Consider the following 21,898-nt stretch of genomic DNA (forward strand, 5'->3'; position numbering starts at 1 on the left):
GTGGCATTTTCTTTCACTTCAATGGTGCTATGGTCGATCACATGTGACTCATCTGGTACATACTTCCTCAGCATGGAAATGTGGAAGACGTTGTGAACGCCCGACATACTAGTAGGCAAGGCTAGTCGATATGCTAGTTCGCCCACTTTCTCAAGTATCTCAAAAGGCCCAACATACCTCGGTGCCAACTTTCCCTTCTTGCCGAATCTCACTACACCCCTCATAGGTGAAACTTTCAAGAACACATGGTCACCAATCCCAAACTCCACATGTCTCCTCTTCAGGTCTGCATAGCTCTTCTGTCTACTCTGAGCGGTCCGGATTCTATCTCGAATGATCGAGATCTTCTCAGTGGTTTCCTGAACCACCTCTGGGCCCATCAGTGCCTCATCACCAACCTCGGCCCAACAGATCGGAGATCGACATGGCCTACCATAAAGTGCCTCATACGGTGCCATGCCAATGCTAGAATGGTAGCTGTTGTTGTAGGCAAACTCAATCAATCTCAAATGATCTTCCCAGCTACCCTTGAAATCCAACACACATGCTCTCAACATGTCTTCCATTACCTGATTCACCCTCTCTGTCTGTCCATCCGTCTGAGGGTGAAAAGCTGTACTCATATTCAAGGTAGTGCCCATCGCCTTCTGCAAACCACCCCAGAACTTCGAAGTGAAACGTGCGTCTCTATCGGAAACAATAGAAACTGGAGCACCATGAAGTCTCACTACCTCATCCACATATAGTTTCCCAAGCACGTCCACTGAGTACTTCATCGACACTGGAAGAAAATGTGCCGACTTCGTCAATCGATCGACAATCACCCATATGGCATCGTGACCCTTCTTCGACCTAGGCAATCCGGTCACAAAATCCATAGATATCTGCTCTCACTTCCAAAGAGGAATAGTCAGTGGTTTCAACATGCCAGCTGGTCGTTGATGTTCTGCTTTCACTTGCTGACATGTAAGGCACTTCGATACAAACTCTGCTACATCTTTCTTCATACCGTTCCACCAGAATTGTCTGCATAGGTCCTTGTACATTTTGGTGTTCCCTGGATGGACGGTATAGCGTGAACGATGTGCCGTACGAAGAACCTCCTCCCGAAGATCATCACAATCTGGAACACACAATCTTGTCCCAAACCTCAATCCTCCATCGGGTCCAACTCTCCACTCAGAAGGACACTCATCAAGCGTATCAACTACAAGATCTGCCAACTTAGCTCGTGAGAGTCTATCCTGCGCCTGACCCTGTATGATCCTCGTGATCAATGTGGGTTGCACCGTGACACTACCAAGAAAGGCCCTCGGTTCCCCTCCTGATGGTACCAAATCAAACTCTGATGCAGCTTCTAGCATGAACCATTCCTGGACCATAAGTGAAGCTACCACGCCTCTCGGCTTCCTGCTCAAAGCATCAGCCACCACATTAGCCTTCCCCGGGTGGTACTCTAATGTGAAGTCATAGTCCTTGAGGAGTTCCATCCACCTCCTCTGCCTCATATTCAGCTCCTTCTGTGAGAACAAGTACTTCAAACTCTTATGATCCGAAAAGAGTTGAAATTTCTCACCATACAAGTAATGTCTCCAAATCTTCAGGGCAAATACAACTGCTGCAAGCTCTAGGTCGTGTGTCGGATAATTCTTCTCATGAATCTTCAACTGTCTCGAACCATAAGCAACAACTCCTCCATGCTGCATCAACACACAACCCAAACCTTGGAGCGAAGCATCACTGTAAATGACATAACCACCACCACTAGAAGGAATTGTCAACACTGGAGCTGTGGTCAGTCTAGTCTTTAGTTTGCTGAATGCTTCTTCACATGCATCCGTCCACACGAATGGAGTATCTTTCTTGGTCAACTTGGTCAATGAAGATGCAATACTAGAAAACCCTTCGATAAACCTCCTGTAGTATACTGCCAATCCGAGGAAACTACGTATCTCTGTAGGGTTCTTTGGACGACTCCAATTCTTCACCGCCTCTACCTTTGCCGGGTCCACTAGTACTCCATCCTTTGAGACAACATGACCAAGGAATTTGACCTCTTCTTTCCAGAACTCACACTTCTCTAGCTTGGCATACAGTCTCGCCTCCTTCAAGGTCTGCAACACTGTTCTCAGATGCACCACATGTTCTTCTTGTGTCTTGGAGTATATCAGGATGTCATCCACAAACACCACAACAAACTCATCCAAGTACGGGCTAAATACTTGGTTCATCAAACTCATGAAGACAGCTGGTGCATTCGTTAGACCAAATGGCATGACAACAAACTCATAATGTCCATACCGGGTCCTGAAGGCTGTCTTCGATATATCTTCTTCCTTCACTCTGAGTTGATGATAACCGGATCTCAAATCAATCTTAGAGAACACTGTAGCACCTTTGAGCTGATCGAACAAGTCATCAATCCTAGGTAAGGGATACCTATTCTTGATGGTCACCTTGTTCAGCTCTTTGTAGTCCACACACAACCGTAGTGAACCATCTTTCTTCTTCACGAATAACACCGGTGCTCCCCAAGGTGAAACACTAGGTCTAATGAACCCTTGGTCTAATAGCTCATCGATCTGTACCTTCAGCTCCTTAAGTTCATTCTGTCCCATTCTATAGGGCGTCTTTGACACAGGTGCCGTACCAGGTACTACATCAATGCAGAAATCTACCACCCTTCGAGGAGGTAGTCCCGGTATCTCTTGGAACACTTCACCGAACTCAGATACCACCACAATGCCTGCGATAGTCACTTTCTGATCCCCCGACTCCACGTGTGCTAAAACTCCTGATCTCATGGCGTTATCTGACCTGAGGCAACGATAACGAAACACTGGCTCCCCAGGTCTATGAAATGACACCACCATGTCAAAACAATCAATCACAGCATGTTGTGGTCTCAACCAATCAATACCCAAGATCACATCATAAGTGTGATCCGGAATCACAATCAACGAAGCAGAGAACTCTCTACTTCCAATCAAGATCGGACAAGCTTTGCAGATTGTCTCTAACTCAAGTGACACTCCAAGGGGTGAAGTGACACATAAGGCGTCCCCGAGAGGTGTAGGAATCAATCCTAGCATCTCCACTACTGAACTAGCAATGAATGAATGCGATGCTCCCGTATCAAACAACACTCTAGCAAGGTAGTCAAAGAGCGATAATGTACCTTCCACTCCTGTGTCTCGCTGACCCACTGCGAACACTCTAGCTTGGCCTACTGGTAGCTGTCTCTGCGGCCGTTCCTGTCTACCCGGAAGTGGTCGGGTACAATCTCGAGCTATGTGCCCCACCTGCCCGCACCGGTGGCACCCTCCTCTCCTCGGTTTCGGACATGCTGAGGCGTAATGTCCCATCTCATTGCAGCCATAACACCTCACTGCTGCTAATGGTCTGACTGGTGCTGCCCTGATAGCTAGGGGTGGTGCCCTTATCGGGGCCTGATAGTGGGGTCTTGGCCTCTTCCATGACCTATCCTTCGGTCCTGAGTGCTCGCTGCCTGTATAGACTGCCTTGCCTTTTCCCTTCGCATCTCTGTTCCCCACATCACCTGTTCGAGTCTTCTCTGCTTGCTCCAAACTCATAGCACTCTCAAATATCTGCTCCCGTGAAGTCAGGCAAAGGACTGATATCATGGTCTTGTACTCTTGTTTCAGCCCACGTAGATACTTTTGAGCTAAAGCAGTCGCACCCATAGGCCTGACATACCGATACAGTTGCGAGAATCGAGCATCATACTCTCTAATGGTCATGTCTCCCTGTACCAATGCCAGAAACTCCAACTCTAAGTCCTCCTGTACTGAGGCTGGAAAATACTTCTCTTGGAATATGGTGGTGAAATCTCCTCATGTGAATGTAGACACATCCACAGTCTGTTTCATGCTCTTCCACCAATCTAGAGCATCACCCTTGAGAAAGAATGTAGCTATCTTTCTCTTCTCAATCTCTGTGCACTCCATCAACTCAAAATAAGTCTCCATACCCTCGATCCAATGGTCAGCTACCATGTGATCTAGTCCCCCATGAAATGTCGGAGCTGCCAGTGCACTAATATCCTTGATCAGCTTCAACCCTCGACCGTCATCTCTAACCGCAGGAGCTGGCTCATCCTGCTCCTCCTGCGGAGCAGCCTCCTCATAGAGGTTCTCCACGTTGCGGACTCGACCTGTGGCCCTACCTCGACCTCGGCCTACCTGCTCTACCTGTGGAGCAGCCTCCTCATAAAGGTTCTCCACGTTGCGGACTCGGCCTGTGGTCCTACCTCGACCTCGGCCCCTCGCCCGTCCTCGGCCCTTGTCACCGTTCATCACCTTCAAAAACAATATACCTAGTCAATACTCAAGAAATCTCGAACTCAGCCAAAACAGATCCAAAGATTATAACATGACATTCCAAATCAGATGAATCATCGAAGTATCATCACAATACTCCCTAGAGGACCAAACCGTGAGGTATGGCTCCTAACACTCTCGCGTACCCGACGACATATCAATACCGAGGAGCATGTGATGGGTGCCCGCCTGCAGTCGGATCATCGCTCCCGGATGATATTGATAATCGCCAAATACACACTTAGGCTCTGATACCAACTGTAACGACCCTGAAATTTCGAGCTTAAAAACTCAAAATCTTAAAATCGTTAAACACAAAATAATCTCAATGAAATCGAAATCATTTTAATGTCGCAGCGGATCACATCTGAGTTTAAAATATAACTCAGTCAAGCCGATTATTACAAACCCAAATGATAATTCAACATATAACAAATGGAATTGTATAATCCTCACAACAACCTCACAAATAAAATCACACCAAATCTCACACACAATCCACGCTGGAACCTCACCACGACTGGATGCGATCGACTTCGAGTCTTCGGAGTCGTCACTCAATTACCACTACTCAGCACCTGCGGAAGTATCCCCTACACCATTGAAATTGGTGCACCGGGATTGCAACACAAACCCGGTAAGCTTTACAGCTCGTATGAGTAAAATATTAAAATAACTCTCGTCTCATAAAAGACACAACTCCACATCAACACAGTATAATGAAAATCATGAGAAAACGAGCAACCCATCTGGTTACTCTAATACTTTCACAAAATGGTAACTAATGAGCGCTGGTACACATCTGTTACCCCTCACTTAGTATACCGCTGATGTTGGGTAACCACCCGCCACCCAACATCCAAAACAAGCTGAGTACCCATGAGCAGATAACCACCCGTTACCTCCCATGCAGTACTATGGCAGACAAACTAGAGCTCTAACTGTATCGTAACTTTCGCCCGGCCAAAGGCTAGGTTCCGACTTGCCTCACATGTACAATAATCTCACATCATATTGTACCACACATCACGTCCGAAGACAAATCACAATATTTCACATTTTCCGTGATAAAATCATGTACAATAATCACTCATCATATTGTACGTTTTAAAACTTTCACAATATATCCATAATAAAAATCATAACAGTATATTATATAGCAAACTATATATATTCGTATTTATTTACCATTTATACAATATATACATAGTCCACTATATCATATACATGTCATATTTCATAAACACCTGAAAAATTTCGTACGATAATCTCACATCATATCGTACCATTAAAATCACACATGCACAATTTTTCTGTCACCGAAATGACTATTTTTAATGAATTAATAACAGTATGTAATTTAATGAACTATATATATATATATATGTATTTATTACCATTATACTATATATACGTAGTCCACTAAGTTATATACATGTTGTAATTCATTAAATAAACACACTTGCAAAAATGTTGAATCACCACGAGGGTAGATTCGTAATTTCAGTGAGATTTTACTCACCTTAATGACTTGAGCGTAATTCCACAATTCGCGATGCTAATTCCTTTCCTCGATTTAACGATCACCTTAAAAGAATAAGAAAAGAATTTAGAATCGTTTCGTAAACCTTTAAATGCCAAAACAGTAATATACGGTTACTGTTCAGCAATTTTGGTTTTACGAAGTTACTGTTCACTGTTCACTATTCACGGTTACTGTGCAATACTCAATTAATACGTATTTCTGTACGTATAAGTACTATATACGTATTTCTGTACGTATAAATACTATATACGTACTTCTGTACGTATAAATATTAATACGTATTTCTGTACGTATAAATATTAATACGCATTTCTGTACGTATAAATATTAATACGCATTTCTGTACGTATAAATATTAATACGTATTCCTGTACGTATAAATATTAATACGTATTTCTGTACGTATAAATATTAATACGTATTTCTGTACGTATAAATATTAATACGTATTTCTGTACGTATACGTACGATTTAAATGTAAATACAACTCAGTAAATAAAATTTACTAAATTACCCTTTTACAAATTACTTTTTACATTTACTGAAAGTAATTTATAATTACATTTACCGTAGGTAAAACTTAATTACATTTACCATACGTAAATAAAATTTACATTTACCGTTACACAGTAAATTACCAAAATACCCTTTTCAGTCAAAACTAATTACACCGCCTCACACGGCGGCGCGTGTGGCACACGCGCCACCTCCGGCCGGCCGCGCGTGGGGCACACGCGCCGAGGCTAACCACGGAGCGTGTGACGCCACCGCCGTGCCCAACCTCTCCCCCTCCTCCTCCTCTATCTTCCTACGGCCTCCGCCGACCCCTAGGCTATCCCTAGCCTCCTCACGCGCCGCCTCTAGGCGGCGGTATCTCCTCCTTCTTCTCCTCCGCTCCCCCTCTCCGATCTACTTCAAACTTCCCCAAAACAATCATAATTACAACAACAAGCAATCCCACAATCGATCTAACCACAACCCTTACCTAAATTCACGAATTGAAATCGTTGAAGTTCCTTGGTAGCTTCGGACCGCCTGCGTTTGCGTCCGAGAGTCACGCCGAGCTTCGCTGCGTCGCCGTGATGCGTCGAGCTCGTGGGGTGGTCACGTCGTGGTGGTGAGGTCGTAGCTGCCGGCGGTGAGGAGCGACGCTCGGAGAAGATGGAAGAGACTCGGGGAAAAGAAGGGACCGAGAGAGAGAGAAAACTCGGGAAGAGATGAGAGGGAGAGGGTGGGTGAGAGTGTCCGATCGTGAAGGAGAGGAAGATGGGAGAGAGCTCGGGTTGTGAAGGAGAGGAAGATGGGGTTTCGGGGGAGAGAGAGGTATCCGAGGGTGAGAGAGGGTGTGCGGCGGAAGTGAAGAGAGAGAGAAGTGAGGTGAGGGTTTCTGATTAAGGAAACCCTAAACCTATAATTACCTATTTATACTAGTTTCCAAATCGGAAACTAACTTCCGACGTTAATAACTTTTACCTCCGACGTCCGATTCGAACGCGTCACATATCCACGAACTCGTATCGACGTGCTCTACAACTTCCGTGAAGAAAGTTTTCGCAACCGATTGACGGAATAAAAGTCGATATAAACGTTACGGAAATGTAACGTTTTTCAATTTAAACGTTCCGAGAACGTTTCCGTTTCTCGTTTACTAACGTCGCAACCAAATACGTTCATTCTATTAAAATTCGAAATTTTATAGAATTCCAAATCAAACTATCATTGTTTAAAATTTAGGGTTATTACAATGATAGGAGTTCAAATTTGGTGCATGAATAACAAAGAGTTGGTTCCATCATAAGGTTATAACAATAGTATCATCTGGTGATATATAGTAAGTCTTTACTCAACCATAAATATGCCTTGGGTGAACACAACCAGCACGCTTTACAGCATGTGATATGGATATTCCAGCAACAAAAGTACTCTACAAATGAATCAGAAGAATTTAGCCCACATACATGATTTCCACGCAGTCGAATCATAAGGGTATCTAAAAACTTAATTATATTGTCCCACTTACTCCCAGGTAATTGTTGAGGAGCATTACCAGGTGATCTAGTCCCAGCATGAACTGTTTCAGGCTGTTTAGCTCTGGGTGCCTTAAAAATTATATGAAGAGCCAAGGATATCAAGAATAATGCAAAACAACTATACGACTAGATGAGCACACTAAACATGGATGTATATTGGGGACTAATGCTACTAATAATAAAATAAAATGCATTGTGTGATAATGCACCTATAATTTATATAAACACAAATAAGTGCTTAGCCTGTCACCTGAATGCATGATCCCAGTAGAGGGGACAGCTCCTTCTTCAAACTTTCACGGATCAACTCAAAGATCGTTTCCACGCAAGCAGTAAGCTGTTGTTTGAACAGAATAGCAGGATATCTTGCTTCTAAATGTGACATCGCATCTCCTTGATTGAATGGTGATGCCAGTCCCTGTGAATATGCAATAATATGACATTTACCAACGGGATTAAAGAAAGATTATTGAGTTTGAATTGTAACTCACATGCGGAATCTTAAGAGGTACACTGGAAGACCCAGAGCTACACACCGAGTTGCTGGAGAACCATTTAGTCGTAAATTCCTCTGCAAGAGAGATAGAAGTGTGGAGACATTCGAGAGCCAATATGGCAAGGTAATGTTCACATCCCCAACCTGAAACAGTTTCAAATTAACTCGTCAAGAAATGGTCGAAAATGCTTCGTGATCAAATTTTTCAATGCGAAAAGGGTAAGCAGGGAGGTTTAAGCATCCACAGAAAGTCCATGTTTCATTCTTTAAATTATGTAACCATAACAGCTTTTATGAAAAATAGAAAAATCAGTATACTCATTAGTGATGCTAAGCAAAATGTGAAATAAGAAATTTTGCCCATGGTAGACTACTTCATGCCTAGAGAATTCAAGTTCAAAATGATAGAAATAACAGAAACCAGCACACAGATATCACAATAAAGTAGAAAATATAAAACATTTGAAAAAAAATAGTTCACCAAGCATCATCACTCACTTTTAAAAATCCATTTTCCTTTCTCAATTCAGCCAAATCATTAAGTTCTCTCTCCAAAGCATGTTTTTCTTTCCCTGATAGTTCCAATTGATTCTGTAGCACTGCAGTCTTGTTGCACTAATTAATAGTTGCCAGTTTTGATGAATCTAGAAGAAAGGGGTTTCACCCGAGAATCCGGGCGCCAAGCCTCATCAACAACTTGGTTTATTTCATTGGGTTTACTAGGTTCCTTATTTGTCCGCTTAAAATGCGTTAACCTTAAGACTCCACGATTAACAAGTCAATAAGACCTTTCGGGTCTCACAACAAGTCAGCAACTCTCTCTCTCTCTTACCATCACCATCATTTACATTCCATGCATATTCCCTCCTTCCGGTTTCCCATCTCTGCGCAAGAGTTGCCGGCAATGTGAGTCAGTCTTGAAGTGTTACTCACTCAGGTGTCAGATATACATGTACTGATGCAGTAACTTAATAAGACTCATTGACTCAAAATGGAGTAGATGCAAATTATGTGCATTGGATTACGAATGTACATAGTTCAATACCAGTGGTTTGCTTTTTTTTCTTTTTCTTACATCTGATGATGCTTTTCCCTTTTCTGAACCACTTAATTGCAATACTCAGAAAGACTTGTCCTCTAGGGCCACAGCTAATGTACAGAGAAATAAATTTACATTTAACATTATAATACAACATGAACCAGATTCGGTCGGTACAAAGTGTCGCCTTGAAGACGAAGTTCAACTATCCACAACCCTCCCCCAGAAAGGAAAAAAAGAATAAAGAACCCAACAAAATATAATGAAACCTAATTACAGCAAACCAGTCCTACACCTACAAATGATTTAAAATGAATTCATCAGGCCTGATGAATCCCCTGAACACTTAGCAACAAATTAGAGCAATGTATGGAGTCACCCTCTAATATTTAGATGACTACTGCTCCATATTTTTTGTGGGTGGAGAGAAGCCATGGTTGCCTACAACTGTAAACTTCAGGGCACTGCGTTAACCTTTGAATTCAAAACAAGCTTTATGCAGCAACTATTTCGGATGAACGTACTATTTCATTTTGGTGTGGAACAAGAAACTGAACACAAGAATAACCAGACAAGGAAGATGGAATTTCAATATCTGAAGGATCAATAAGAGGAATTGCCTTGTCAATATCTTCTGTAGAGAAAGGAATGCTGCAACCAGAAAATCAAAAGTTAGAAAATCAAATATGAGATAACAAGACGGCAGTGCATACAAAGATGAGAATTTTCAGAAAGCCCAACAAATCCAGTCCCAACTTAAGATGGCAAAATCCCAAATCCAGTTCCCAATATTGGTTTAAATTGAATGGCACATCATGTTATATATATATATATATATATAACATGATGTGCCATTCAATTTTAAACCAAATGAGAAGCAAGATTTAGTTGTCAACATAGTTTGACAGTTTGACCCAATACTCCAATGCAAAGCAGGGACTACCTTAAATCATCATCCAACAAGAATGAATTGGAGGTTAGATTCTGATTGTCCTTGTTAAGAAGTTCCCTCATTTGGGCAACCACCTGCCAGCGGTAATGTCAAAAGATTTATAGAAAAACAAAAGGACCCACAAACATAGATACATCAAAACAAGGAACAAAGAATGCAAACATGCCTCATTGGACACACTCTGAGTGCCGTATTTGTCATCCCAGTACATGGTACTAATTCGATAGATTTGCCTAACTGTCAATGCCTGTACATTGATTACAATCACGATGGGTTCAATTTGTGAGTTTATAAGTTTGACAGGACAACACAAAATTGAGAATACACAAGCAAAAGAATCATACCGGACAAAGGTCCTGCCTGATCTCATCCAGAGATTTTCTCCTCTTCTGATGAATTACCTAAATCAAAGCAACAAGTAAGAACGGTTCCTGACTTCTGATAGATCATGGATTCTATAAAGCCAAAGAAACAGTTTAAGCTATATACCAGAAAACCAACAGCTTGCCTAATATAATTTAGCTCGTGCCATGAGGTTCCTGCAAACTACACCGATCAAAGATTCAGAGGAAAGTATTAACCACCAAAACAGAAAATTCTTGCAACATGAAATTATACTTGCCTCATCCCCTGTGTTGACAATCCACTTCTCCAGTTCAGCTAGACCTGATTTTACATATTCTCCATTTGAAAATGTGCAACACTCACGTCGCAGAAGCAGACTACCAAAGGAAAGAAGAGAAGTCAATAAATCATTAAAATGATTTTACAGAAAACAAAAAAATGGAATAGCAGTAAACTCTTGCCTGTTAAAAAGTGACATATTTATGAATGAAAAGACCTGTATAATTAGCTTGCGAATAAAAAATGAAGGTACCTGAATAAAGTATTAAGCTTAGGTCAGAATCAGATAAAGTCACAAAACAGCATAATATAGCAACTTTTGATAGGGTTCTTTTAGCTTCAACACAACAAGAAATAAAACATAATATTTTAGGATTTTTAACTTGGTGCATGAACAATAAAGAGTTGACTCCATCATAAAGTTGTAACTTGTAGCAACAGTATCATCTTGTGATATCATAAGTCTCCTCAACCCTTAATATGGCTTGGGTATACATGCCCCCAGCATGCTTTTCAGCATGTGATATGGATATTCCAGCAACAAAAGTACTCTATAAATGAATGAGAAGAATTTAGCCCACATACATGATTTCCACGCAATCGAATCATTAGGGTATCCAAAAACTTGATTATGTTGTCCCACTGACTCCCAGGTAATTGTTGAGGCGCATTACCAGGTGATCTAGACTTCCCGGCATGAACTCGTGCAGCTTTAGGCGCCTTGGAAATTGTATGAAGAGCCAAGGATCAAATCAAGAATAACGCAAAGAAACTATGCCACAAGATGAGCACACTAAACATGGATACAAATTCGGGACTTATGCTTCTTACAATACAATAAAATGCACCTACAACCTATCAATTCAGAGGTTAGATTGAGTCACCTGAATGCATGATCCCAGTAGCGGGGACAATTCCTTCTTCAAAATGTCACGCATCAACCCAAAAATCTTCTCTACGCAAGCAGTAAGTTGTTGTTTGAATAGTATAGCTGGATATCTTGCTTCTAGATGTGACATAGCATCTCCTTGTTTGAATGGTGATGTCAGTCCCTATAAATATGCAAAATGACATGTATTAAAACTATTAAATACACAAAATAAATTTTTAGGGGTGAAACCCACATTTAATTGCAACTTACATGAGCAATCCTTAGAGCTAAACTGGAAGACCCTGCTGAACGCTGAGTTGGTGGGAAACCATTTGGTCGTAAATTCCTCTGCAGAAGACACAGAAGTGCTGAGGCATTGGACAGCCAATATGGCAAGGTAATGTTCTCATCTCCAACCTGAAACAAATGCAAATGATTTAAGTACAAATAACTCTTTAAGAAATCTGAATATCACCTAGATGAAACAAGGCTTCTCACTATTAGTTTCCTTCATCTCTTCTCAAGGGAAAAAAAACAGCCACAAGTACCACACAAAAAATACTAATGCTCACCAACATTATGTATTTCAGGTATGCAAAAAAAAAAACACAAATTAACTTCATAAAAGATAGTTACCCTTAGAACTTCATTTATCCCCTCGATTATATGGTCAAAAATAACTGTCCGCTCAGACTCGAAAGCATGCCACTGAAGAAGGCATTTGTATATGATACAAGCCGCTGATGGTTTACTGTCTTTAAACCCAATATCTTCTTTAATACACCTTGATAGGAATTCATAGTTCTCCTGTACACATCAAAGCAAGGTGTTAAACACAATTACACTTCTGAAGAAAACATCAAATACAGTCTGTATGAACATGACAATGAATTTCAAAAGACAAAGATCACGGTCAAGAAACAATAAGAGTCACAACCTGGTGCCTCTCCGCTGCTAACTTTGTTCGCCGGGATTCAGACCGGCCATGTGAAAAGGGTGTTATCATTTTTGAAGGTGTGGGTGATTCCTATATCAGAAACAAACATTTAATATTTGTTACAACAATACGAGAGAGAGAGAGAGAGAGAGATCATGTCTTACAAATTCAGGCCTTCGATCTGTGTGAGGAACAAGTGCACCAGAGTTCTTCTGTTACCATCAAAAAACAATAATCTTAAGAGGAGACCATGGCTCTAATATTGAAATGATCGCTCACCCATTTCATTTTATTTAATTTATTTCTGCTCCCCAGTGGTAGCTGGAGAATAGCACATGGGCAAAATAGAATCATGCATATATTACCTCAGGAATTGATGCCATTTCATAACCACGTCGAGTGCTCTTTGGAGTCACAGCAAGGGCCTTTTGTCGCATGATATGATTCTCATCCTCCAAAACTGAAAGTTTCTCCTTCAGACTGTAAATTAAATAAATAATAAGCACAAATTAAGATAAGACGCAAGAGCATGATAGATGCAGAATTTGAACAAGCCCATGTACAGAAAAAAAAGGATGTAAATTTAAGGAGAAACTGTTGACTGAATAAAACATGTAGACACATAATTAGACTGAACTAATGAATTGGAGTAGGTTGTGAATGGCTGAGAAAATACCTGCTGACATTCTGTTGGAGATCTTTACACTTTTGTTCGAATTCTTGCAGCTTCCTAATGGTGTCATTGCTGATTTTCTGAGCCTTGAGTAGCTCACTCTCTAGGTTAGAGTTCTTCTTATCCAAAGCATCCAACGAACTCTGGGAACAATTAATTAGATATCACATTATACTTAGAAAAAAAATACTTTTTTTTAAGAAAAGCACCACATTCCTCACTTTTAAAACAGCATTTTCCTTTCTCAATCCGGCCATATCAATGAGTTCTCTTTCCAAAGCAGATCTTTCTTTCCCTGACAGTTCCAATTGATTTTGTAGCACTGCATTCTTGTTGCACTCATTAATTGTTGCCAGTTTTGATGCATCTAACTCGAGGTTCAAAGATTCCACCACTTTGTGAAGCTTTGAAATTTCAGCTGACTTAGCTTCTTCATTAGAAACCTGCATTCCATATTCTTGCAATTAGAAAGAAACCTCAAGCATCTGTAAAGCAAGCAAGACAATGCTAATTGTTTACATGACATTTTCAACAATTTTTTTAAGGAAGAGAGAACTTCATTGTCAATACTACATGAACGATGGAATGGAGTTGCACAGTAAAAATATATACCCGTATTCTTTTTTCAAGTTGCAATCGCCATGTGAGATCTTCCATCTGCTTCTCGAGTTTATTCTTAGCTAAACGTAAGGCACCACTTTCATTTGCCTCCTAAAAATAGTAAACAAAGAATTAATGGCACTGAGTTACCTTTTTATGAAATTTGAATATACGAGAAGCAACGGAATCTCAATCACCTTCTTAAGCTTTCGGAGTTCTCTCTTTGCCAACTTCCGCCTCCAAAGACATTGTAGGGCTACAATAGAAGCTTGATGATGTTTAAAAGCTGAGCGAACCTTGCGCATCCTCCATCGAGCCTACAATTTATATTATGTCAAACCAGAAACCAAAAGGCTATGATGGCATATGAAGCAGAAGCCAGCCAGATGATCTTATGCAAAAGACATACATGAACATATAAGAATATAACACAAGTATATGTAGGACCACTGCTTGCACAAGGCAACATAAGACACAGGAATATTTCTTACCTGGATCACAGTAGCAGCTTTATGTTTCTTTCCATGGACAAATCTTAGGCGGGTTGAAAAACCACGAATATTGGACTGCATGGTAACAGCAGCTGAATGTAATTCAACATAAGCATGCCTCGATAGCCACCTTCGAACATGTTTCTGAATGAAAATAGCAGCAGCTGTCTCTCGTTTTTCAGCATACAGTGATCTAGCAAGGAATCCTTCATAAAATATATATATATATATATAAGAATATTAATATACATAAAAAATCACAATTAAGTGATAGGAAGAATAAGATCTGTGTTTCTGATGAAATCTACAAAAAGAACTTGGAAGGACCTCTACAAAAAGCTTGAAGTGCAACTGCAGCAGCACGAGTTGAAACAAAATTCCTGCGAGCAAGCAATGTTCGCAACCGACATTGTATACGCTTTGCAGCATTGTCCAAGACCTCAGCGCGTCTGGAGTCCAAAACTCCGATTTGACCAGCCCTAAGAAACACTTTGTGTTTACCCAACTTGAAAATTAGGAGGAAACATTGTCAATTATTTGATACACATGGGAATGTACAAATATTAACACAATTGTGTAGCCCGTAGAGATACATGCCCACTAACAATGCTTTCAAACATACAGGAACATTACCTGAAAATTTGCAAGCTTTAAATTCTTCAGAATTTTCTCAGTTGTAGATTTTTCATCATAGCTACATGGAGATAATAAATCAATATATTAGTATGCAGAATAAGGGAAGCGGGGAAAAGTGTGCAAACAATTTTTAGGAAATAATTTAAAACAAAATTCTAAATAAACAAACACAAAAGCAGCTAAATTTATAAACCAACACAAAACTGATAAGTAAATATTATAAAGCATTAAGAGAATGAATAAAACTACCTTACGTCCACATATTCACGAGCTAATAATCCAAAACGATCTACAAACTCTGAGTAAGTCCTACGTGTGGGATAACCTGCCAGACTTATCCGAACAGCCTCTAGGACACCCTAAAGTCAAATAAGAAAATCATTAAATGATAATAAAAATTAAGTAGGCAACTATTTTATCTGCAAGTATATCAACAGTCCCAACCAAAAAAAAAGTCTGTACTAACCCCACAGCGTAATTGGTGCAAGATGCTCAGATTCTCAAATTTCTGTGGTCGATTCAATGAGTTTGGCTTAACACAGCGTACATAATGAGGTTCTGTTGTATTGAGGGTTTCCATCAATGCTTGAAGTTGTTGCTGGAATGCCAAAATAACAGTAAGGAAATATCAGTAGCATGAAACCCACTATGATATTTATAAGTTCTTTAAAAGAGTTTTTACACAACTTCAATGACAATAAACATATAGTATGCACATATATGCATACATAGCTGATACACATTTGAATATCATTATATATCATGGTAGGTCAGTTTGAGAAAAGTATCGCTTCCAAACTAAATCAACCGAACGCAAGGAAGCTATTTTTTGCACTGAACTTTGAAATCTTGAATCAGATATCAATCTGATGCAAACTTCTTGAACAGATTCTTAGTTGCATATGGACAATAAAAGAGAAAGTTCTTATGGTAACAGTCTTCTCCTATTTAATTTCTTTCCTTATGTCAACTTATATGTTTAAGCAGATACATCCGATGAATATTGGATTAGATATACCTTAAATCTAGTGGCTACAGAAGAAAATTTGTACGATGATCTTGATGATTCTTCAGGTAGCGAGCAGAAAAGGTTAGCAACAAAGGGGCATTTTGATGAAGACAAAAGATTGCAGTGTTCTACCACAACATAATCACGGTTCTTATCCAAAAAGTAATCTGTGTGATAAGTGACCTACAGAAACAGTGAAGAGTAGACTAATCAGTAAAAATCATGTGGATAGATATATGCACAATTAGGTCATGAAAATGATATACCTTTCCAGCATAGTGGGACAAAGTAAAATCTGTCTCCGAAAATTTTGCCTTCTCCCACCTTGGGTGGTCACGGAAACTCTGAAACAACCTGGTTGAAAATGTGTGGTGTGTTGATTTCGGAAACATGCTGCAAAGATAGGAAAATCAGGATAAGGAAAACAAAAACATAATGTAGAGAGTATAACATAGACCAGGGTATAGTGAAGAACTTGATTATACCAAGCTTCATCCAACAGAGCAATGATCCCAAGAGGTTTCTGCAAATCAATGTAGAATAACATTAAGGTCCATTGATATATCACTAGAAAAAATGTATTGACAAAACTTGTGAGATAGAAGGGGAAGAAACCTTCTCAATCAAATCTAGAACATCTTGGTTGTCTATAAATTCAATGTAGCTCCAATTGATTTCCTCTTTGCTATACTCCTCCTGCTCCATCTTGAATACATGCTGGAGCAAGTGCAAGAGAAGTTGGGATAATAGTAACACAAAATTGAATGATAGCACAAGATAAAAGTATAAAAATTTCAGAAACAGCAATACACACCTCGTTAAAATGCTGCTGCAGCTTCTCATTAGCAAAATTGATGCAAAATTGCTCAAAACTGTGGAAGATAATACCTTAATTAATAAAAGGAATATAGAACAATCACAGACTTCATTCTATAACAATGATCATGATGAAGATACAATATTAAGGTGCAAGTTGTGCAACGACTACAATTTAGCAACTATCACCAATTAACAATAACAGTTAACCTTAGAGCTGAAAGTTTATGTAGTAAAGGCTCATAAATTTTCTGGATATGTCCAAGCAAGTTCAGAGCACAATGATAACATACTAACATGCTATACAACATTGCATTGCCACTAAATTGACTACTCCAGCTGCAAACTAAAATTGCATAGAAATCACATAAGCTAAATCACAACACAGGTGATTTAAGAATTTTACCTGTTGTCTTTAAAGCACTCAAAACCATAAATGTCCAAAACTCCAATCTGCATTTGGGAATTCAAGTCTTGCCCAACAGACCGGTTAATCTTCTCAACAAGCCTGTGAAATTATCACGTTCCAAGTAACTTAAAAACAATATATCTTCAAGAAAACCACCTTGAACTAAACAGCTCTGAAAGAGGGGGAGGGGGGGGCATGTTAATGCATACCAATCAAACAATCGAGCATAAACAGTCTTTGCCAATGCATCTCTACTCGAAACAGCACCATTACAATCTAGAGCTTTAATAATGATTCCTTCACGAGTTTGGATTGTACGAGTAGATAATGTGGCTAACAAGAGGTTTTCATCACACCTGATTTGTAAAGTAACAAAGTTAAAAAATGAAAAAGAACGGTTCTGGATATCATGAAATGCTCCTATTGCAAACAAAAGGGAACATTTCAAAAATTTCAAGGGTAACCTATACAGAACAATATAGCATTATAACGTCCTAAAACAAAAGGTCCAGAATCATAATTCTAAAGATGACTAGGAGGCAATGAGATTAGTCTGCTAATGCTGATTCAGAAAAAATAAGTTCAAGCCAGGCTACATAAATCACTTACATAAAAAGATTTGCAGCCATCTGCATATGAAAGCTGGATTTCTGATCCTTTAGAACAGAAGAGTCATGCTCTTTTCCAGGTAAAAATTCAACATTTCCCAAATGTAGGATCGCAGCCAAGGTGCGAAATATTGCTTCCTATTGATTGGAAAAGATAAAACAAATGATTTTCAATATCATCCCTGAACAAACAATCAAATACGGGGAGAATGCTTTAAAGAGCCATCCTCTCAGACAAAGTTTATAAACCTGTTCTTCGTGGTTGATGCCAACAATATCCATTGCTGTTCTTGTCTTCATGTATTCTTCTGCATTGCTGACTCCATCCAGTTCATACGTCTTGCTTTGATTCAGGTAGTGAAAGTGGCTTGGATGGTCCAACTTGTACTTCTCTGCATCCTAGACACATGAGACAGCCAAAACAACTTAAGCTTGAAGATAAATTCCAGACATACCATCATATACATGGAACAAACACAAGCAAACACAGAACAACTTGAAACAACCTGAGGGGCAAGGAACATATAGTTCATGCATGTTTACATATATAGACACAATGATAAACAAATACACGAATGCAGATGCTAAGATACAATTGTAGTCATGTGATAAATACAGCCACAAATAATATAAGGAACCTTTCCAGATGCGCACAATTGGTAAAAACAGTGGTAATTCCTTTCCGGGTCTGTTATCTGCACAACACGGGATCTCTCCAACAGGTAAGTTCTGATTGCAGCTCCAGATATTCTCCCGTTTGCATCAAACTGAATCTCAACAAACTTGCCAAAACGACTGCCCGATAGAAGCAAGAAATTAAATTAAAACATATTTAGATTAACATTAAATAAACCCAACAGAAAATCGCACAATAGGATGCCGAGCTACTGCTAGAATAACCGTACTCACAGTCAACCTTATCCTAATTGGTTCAAATGCAATAGAAGAGAAGGTTTTTAATAATGACATAATATCATTATTACAAAAGGCAGAAAGAGTTTAGGGACAATTATATCTATCTTCTCATGACTAGCATTTTAGCTGAAACATAGCATTGAATAGTAACAAGAAACCTCAAGCAACTGCATAATCAAATTAGTACCGCACCTTGAATTGTCATTTCTAACAGTCCTCGCATTCCCAAAAGCCTCCAGCAGGGGATTTGACTAAACCATGCGAAAAGTAAAATCAGTTACAGAATAACAACAACAAGAACTCCACGTTAGTCAATCTTTTCAGTAAACATGAATCTCATCTCCTTTTCCTAGGCTTCATGTCGACCTATAGAACCCACCCCCCCCCCCCCAAAAAAAAACACCAAAGAAGATAATTCATATGCCTCAACCCCACTTTCTTTCCCACAATTCTGTGGCAAATATTAAAAAATATATATCTACAAGAGTAGAAAGCTATGCATGCTCTCATCCAGATTGCAAATGTTTACATAGATAGTAAACCTGTTTGAATTGATGTAAAATCTTACTTCAAGAACCTGCTGCTCAACAGTTCTCTCATCACTAGCGGCCCGACCTCCTACATAAGTAAGGTACTGCATAATCAGTTTCGTTGTCTCTGTTTTCCCAGCTCCACTTTCACCACTGACAAGTATTGATTGGCTACAACCCTCAGACATCATTGCTCTGAATTATAATACCAAAAGAAGCTAGCTTGAGTCACTAAACATAATAGCAATGTAACATGGGTTGACAGTCAAATTTCATACAAGAACAAAACGTCAGCATACCTATAAGATGCATCAGCCACGGCAAACACATGGGGGCTTAGCTCGCCAAAAGGAGCTCCCTTATATTGCTCCATCATATGTACATTGTATAGATGTGGAAGCTTAGTGAATGGATTAACGGCAATCAAAATGCTCCCTGTATATGTCTAATGACAAAAGAAAACAATTTATGTTGAGTGTCACTGCATTTCTAAAAAAGAGAAACAAAAAGGGGTATATGGATGCATTTCCTAAAACAGAAACATAAAAAGAACCGTTATCATTCGAAATGATGATTAGACAACGTGTATATACCCCTGCTGTCACATTAATAACACCACATCTTCATCCCCAAAACAAACAAGTCTTACACACACTCGTGCTCACGTGATTGTGTATACATTTAAGCAGTTAAATTAAAACCCTATCAATGGTAATGAACTCAAGCCCTTACCCTATCACGTGACTGTGTATACATTTATAGAATGTGTACATTCCAAAGCATTATCTTAGTCTGATCTAGGGTAAACAAGAACCAGTAGCTTGCAAAGTGAAAACCATCACAAAGCAATTAATACTTCACTTGAAATGCAACTAAACACTGTCACTCCAACACCACCATCTAGTCACAATTCTCAAATTCCATCAGTCCACCACGTAGGAAGCTCGAAAATCGTAAACTAGTACCAAATTAACCAACTTTAAGACAGAAATTAAAAAAAAAGCCCTATCATTTACTACTAGTAGCAGTGAATTAGTGAAGCAATTTCACACTCACATAGATATCATTAAGAGCATATCTCCTCCTGAGATTGTAGAGCACTCCCGGCTCGTTCAAGTAGGTCAATTTGGTCATGTCGTCGACTCCGCCATGCTCGTCCTCATCGGCGTCCCTCGGATACAGCTTCTCCGGCGACGCCAAAACCTACACACTCCAAAAACTCACAAATCAACACACACACACACAAAATGAATTAAACTTGAATTCAAAAGGACAAAAGGGCAGACCTTGTTGCCGGAAGCGGCGAGGAGCTGGACGTGCTTGCCTTTGAAGTCGGCGACCTCGGCGGGGAGCCAGGCGGAATCGCGGTCCTCGACCCAGACCTTGGAGCCCTTCCGGAGACTCATGGCCCGAACCAGAAAACCCTAGCGGTTCTCGGAAATTGAAATCGAGAGCCAAACAGAGAGAGAGAGAGAGAAAGACAAAAAGGGGGAGAGAGAGAGGGAGGGGGGGTTTTGGTTTAGGGGTGAAAATTTGGGTTCCCGCCCTAACAGGTGGAGAGTCCAAAAAATGGCGAAGCACATTTCAAAGTGCGTACTGGACACGTCACCTAACCCCTCCGTCAGTTGCAGAGATAAACTTTCTAATATTAATTAATGGCGGTTTATTTTATACCACACGGCACGTGCCACTATTGCCCCCGCGCTGACCTAACCTTATTTCAGCCCACAATTTCCGCTCTTCTTTTAAAAAAAAAAAAACGTGTGAATACTTTAATTTATTTATTGAGTTAGGGATCTGGTAAAGATTTTGTATGATTTTGAATTTTGTAACGTACAGAGGTGTCTTTTATAGTAACCAATTTTATTTCTACCAGATTGATTACCTCTTTCGGACGGAATTATAGTGTTCCAGCCGATATGGAAAGTTTGACAAAGATTTACTTTTTTCCCAACTGTAGAAAAATTAGTTGAGAGAAATAACCCACAACAAACATCCATATAGTTCTTTCAAGTGGCTTGGAATCGAATCTAGTGCGAAGAAGTATGTATGTAATTTGCAGAACTGTCGATAATGAGTCCTTTCTTCTGAATGAAAATGACTGAGGAGAATTGTTGGGTTGTGGGATGCAATGTGCGACACTCAAATGTGCTCGTCGATAAGGCACCTCAAGACTACAGTAGGAAAGATCAGAGATGCTCGGAGTGTGAAGTATGAACTCGAGGGAGCACCAGCACCATTTTGATGTGCCCGGAGGACAATTCATTCTATGCTACAAGTCACCGACGGCAAGTGATGAAAGCAGAAGAGCCCCCAACGAATTTGACTCTGGGCCTCGGCCGGCCATTACGTTAGAGAAACAGAATGGATCATAAT

The 21,898-nt window shown here is 39.9% G+C and overlaps 1 protein-coding gene across 1 annotated transcript; it reads right to left on the reverse strand.

Annotated features, from left to right (window-relative positions):
- Positions 1-9,567: 9,567 nt before the first annotated feature.
- On the reverse strand, positions 9,568-21,015 carry LOC126784893 (myosin-15). Its single transcript, XM_050510431.1, has 38 exons — positions 20,809-21,015; positions 20,579-20,725; positions 19,822-19,967; positions 19,561-19,717; positions 19,185-19,243; positions 18,716-18,872; positions 18,327-18,476; positions 18,079-18,215; positions 17,679-17,825; positions 17,467-17,568; positions 17,059-17,116; positions 16,860-16,961; positions 16,730-16,767; positions 16,511-16,637; positions 16,254-16,427; positions 15,702-15,833; positions 15,485-15,594; positions 15,233-15,293; positions 14,927-15,104; positions 14,600-14,805; positions 14,306-14,425; positions 14,121-14,219; positions 13,730-13,951; positions 13,512-13,651; positions 13,201-13,315; positions 13,000-13,047; positions 12,836-12,925; positions 12,535-12,705; positions 12,169-12,315; positions 11,912-12,079; positions 11,613-11,747; positions 11,210-11,280; positions 11,026-11,125; positions 10,893-10,949; positions 10,748-10,804; positions 10,570-10,650; positions 10,395-10,477; positions 9,568-10,102 (listed from the first exon to the last, which is right to left on the reverse strand). Exons 1-38 carry the CDS (start codon positions 20,926-20,928, stop codon positions 9,946-9,948), a joined length of 4,569 nt encoding a protein of 1,522 aa, XP_050366388.1. The 5' UTR covers positions 20,929-21,015; the 3' UTR covers positions 9,568-9,945.
- Between the last annotated feature and the right edge of the window lie 883 nt (positions 21,016-21,898).

This window comes from Argentina anserina, chromosome 2, assembly GCF_933775445.1.
Source record: "Argentina anserina chromosome 2, drPotAnse1.1, whole genome shotgun sequence".
In the NCBI taxonomy this organism is placed as follows: Eukaryota; Viridiplantae; Streptophyta; class Magnoliopsida; order Rosales; family Rosaceae; genus Argentina; species Argentina anserina.

Bases quoted from the DNA above. Each gene is read 5' to 3' on its own strand.
- LOC126784893 (XM_050510431.1), bottom strand. From the start codon at position 20,928: ATGAGTCTCCGGAAGGGCTCCAAGGTCTGGGTCGAGGACCGCGATTCC. The intron at 16,428-16,510 runs GTATATCATTTT...CTGTTTCTGTAG, and splicing joins TGTCCCACTATGCTGGAAAG to GTCACTTATCACACAGATTA. The intron at 11,126-11,209 runs GCAAGAGTTTAC...TTCCTTTGGTAG, and splicing joins AATATGTCACTTTTTAACAG to TCTGCTTCTGCGACGTGAGT.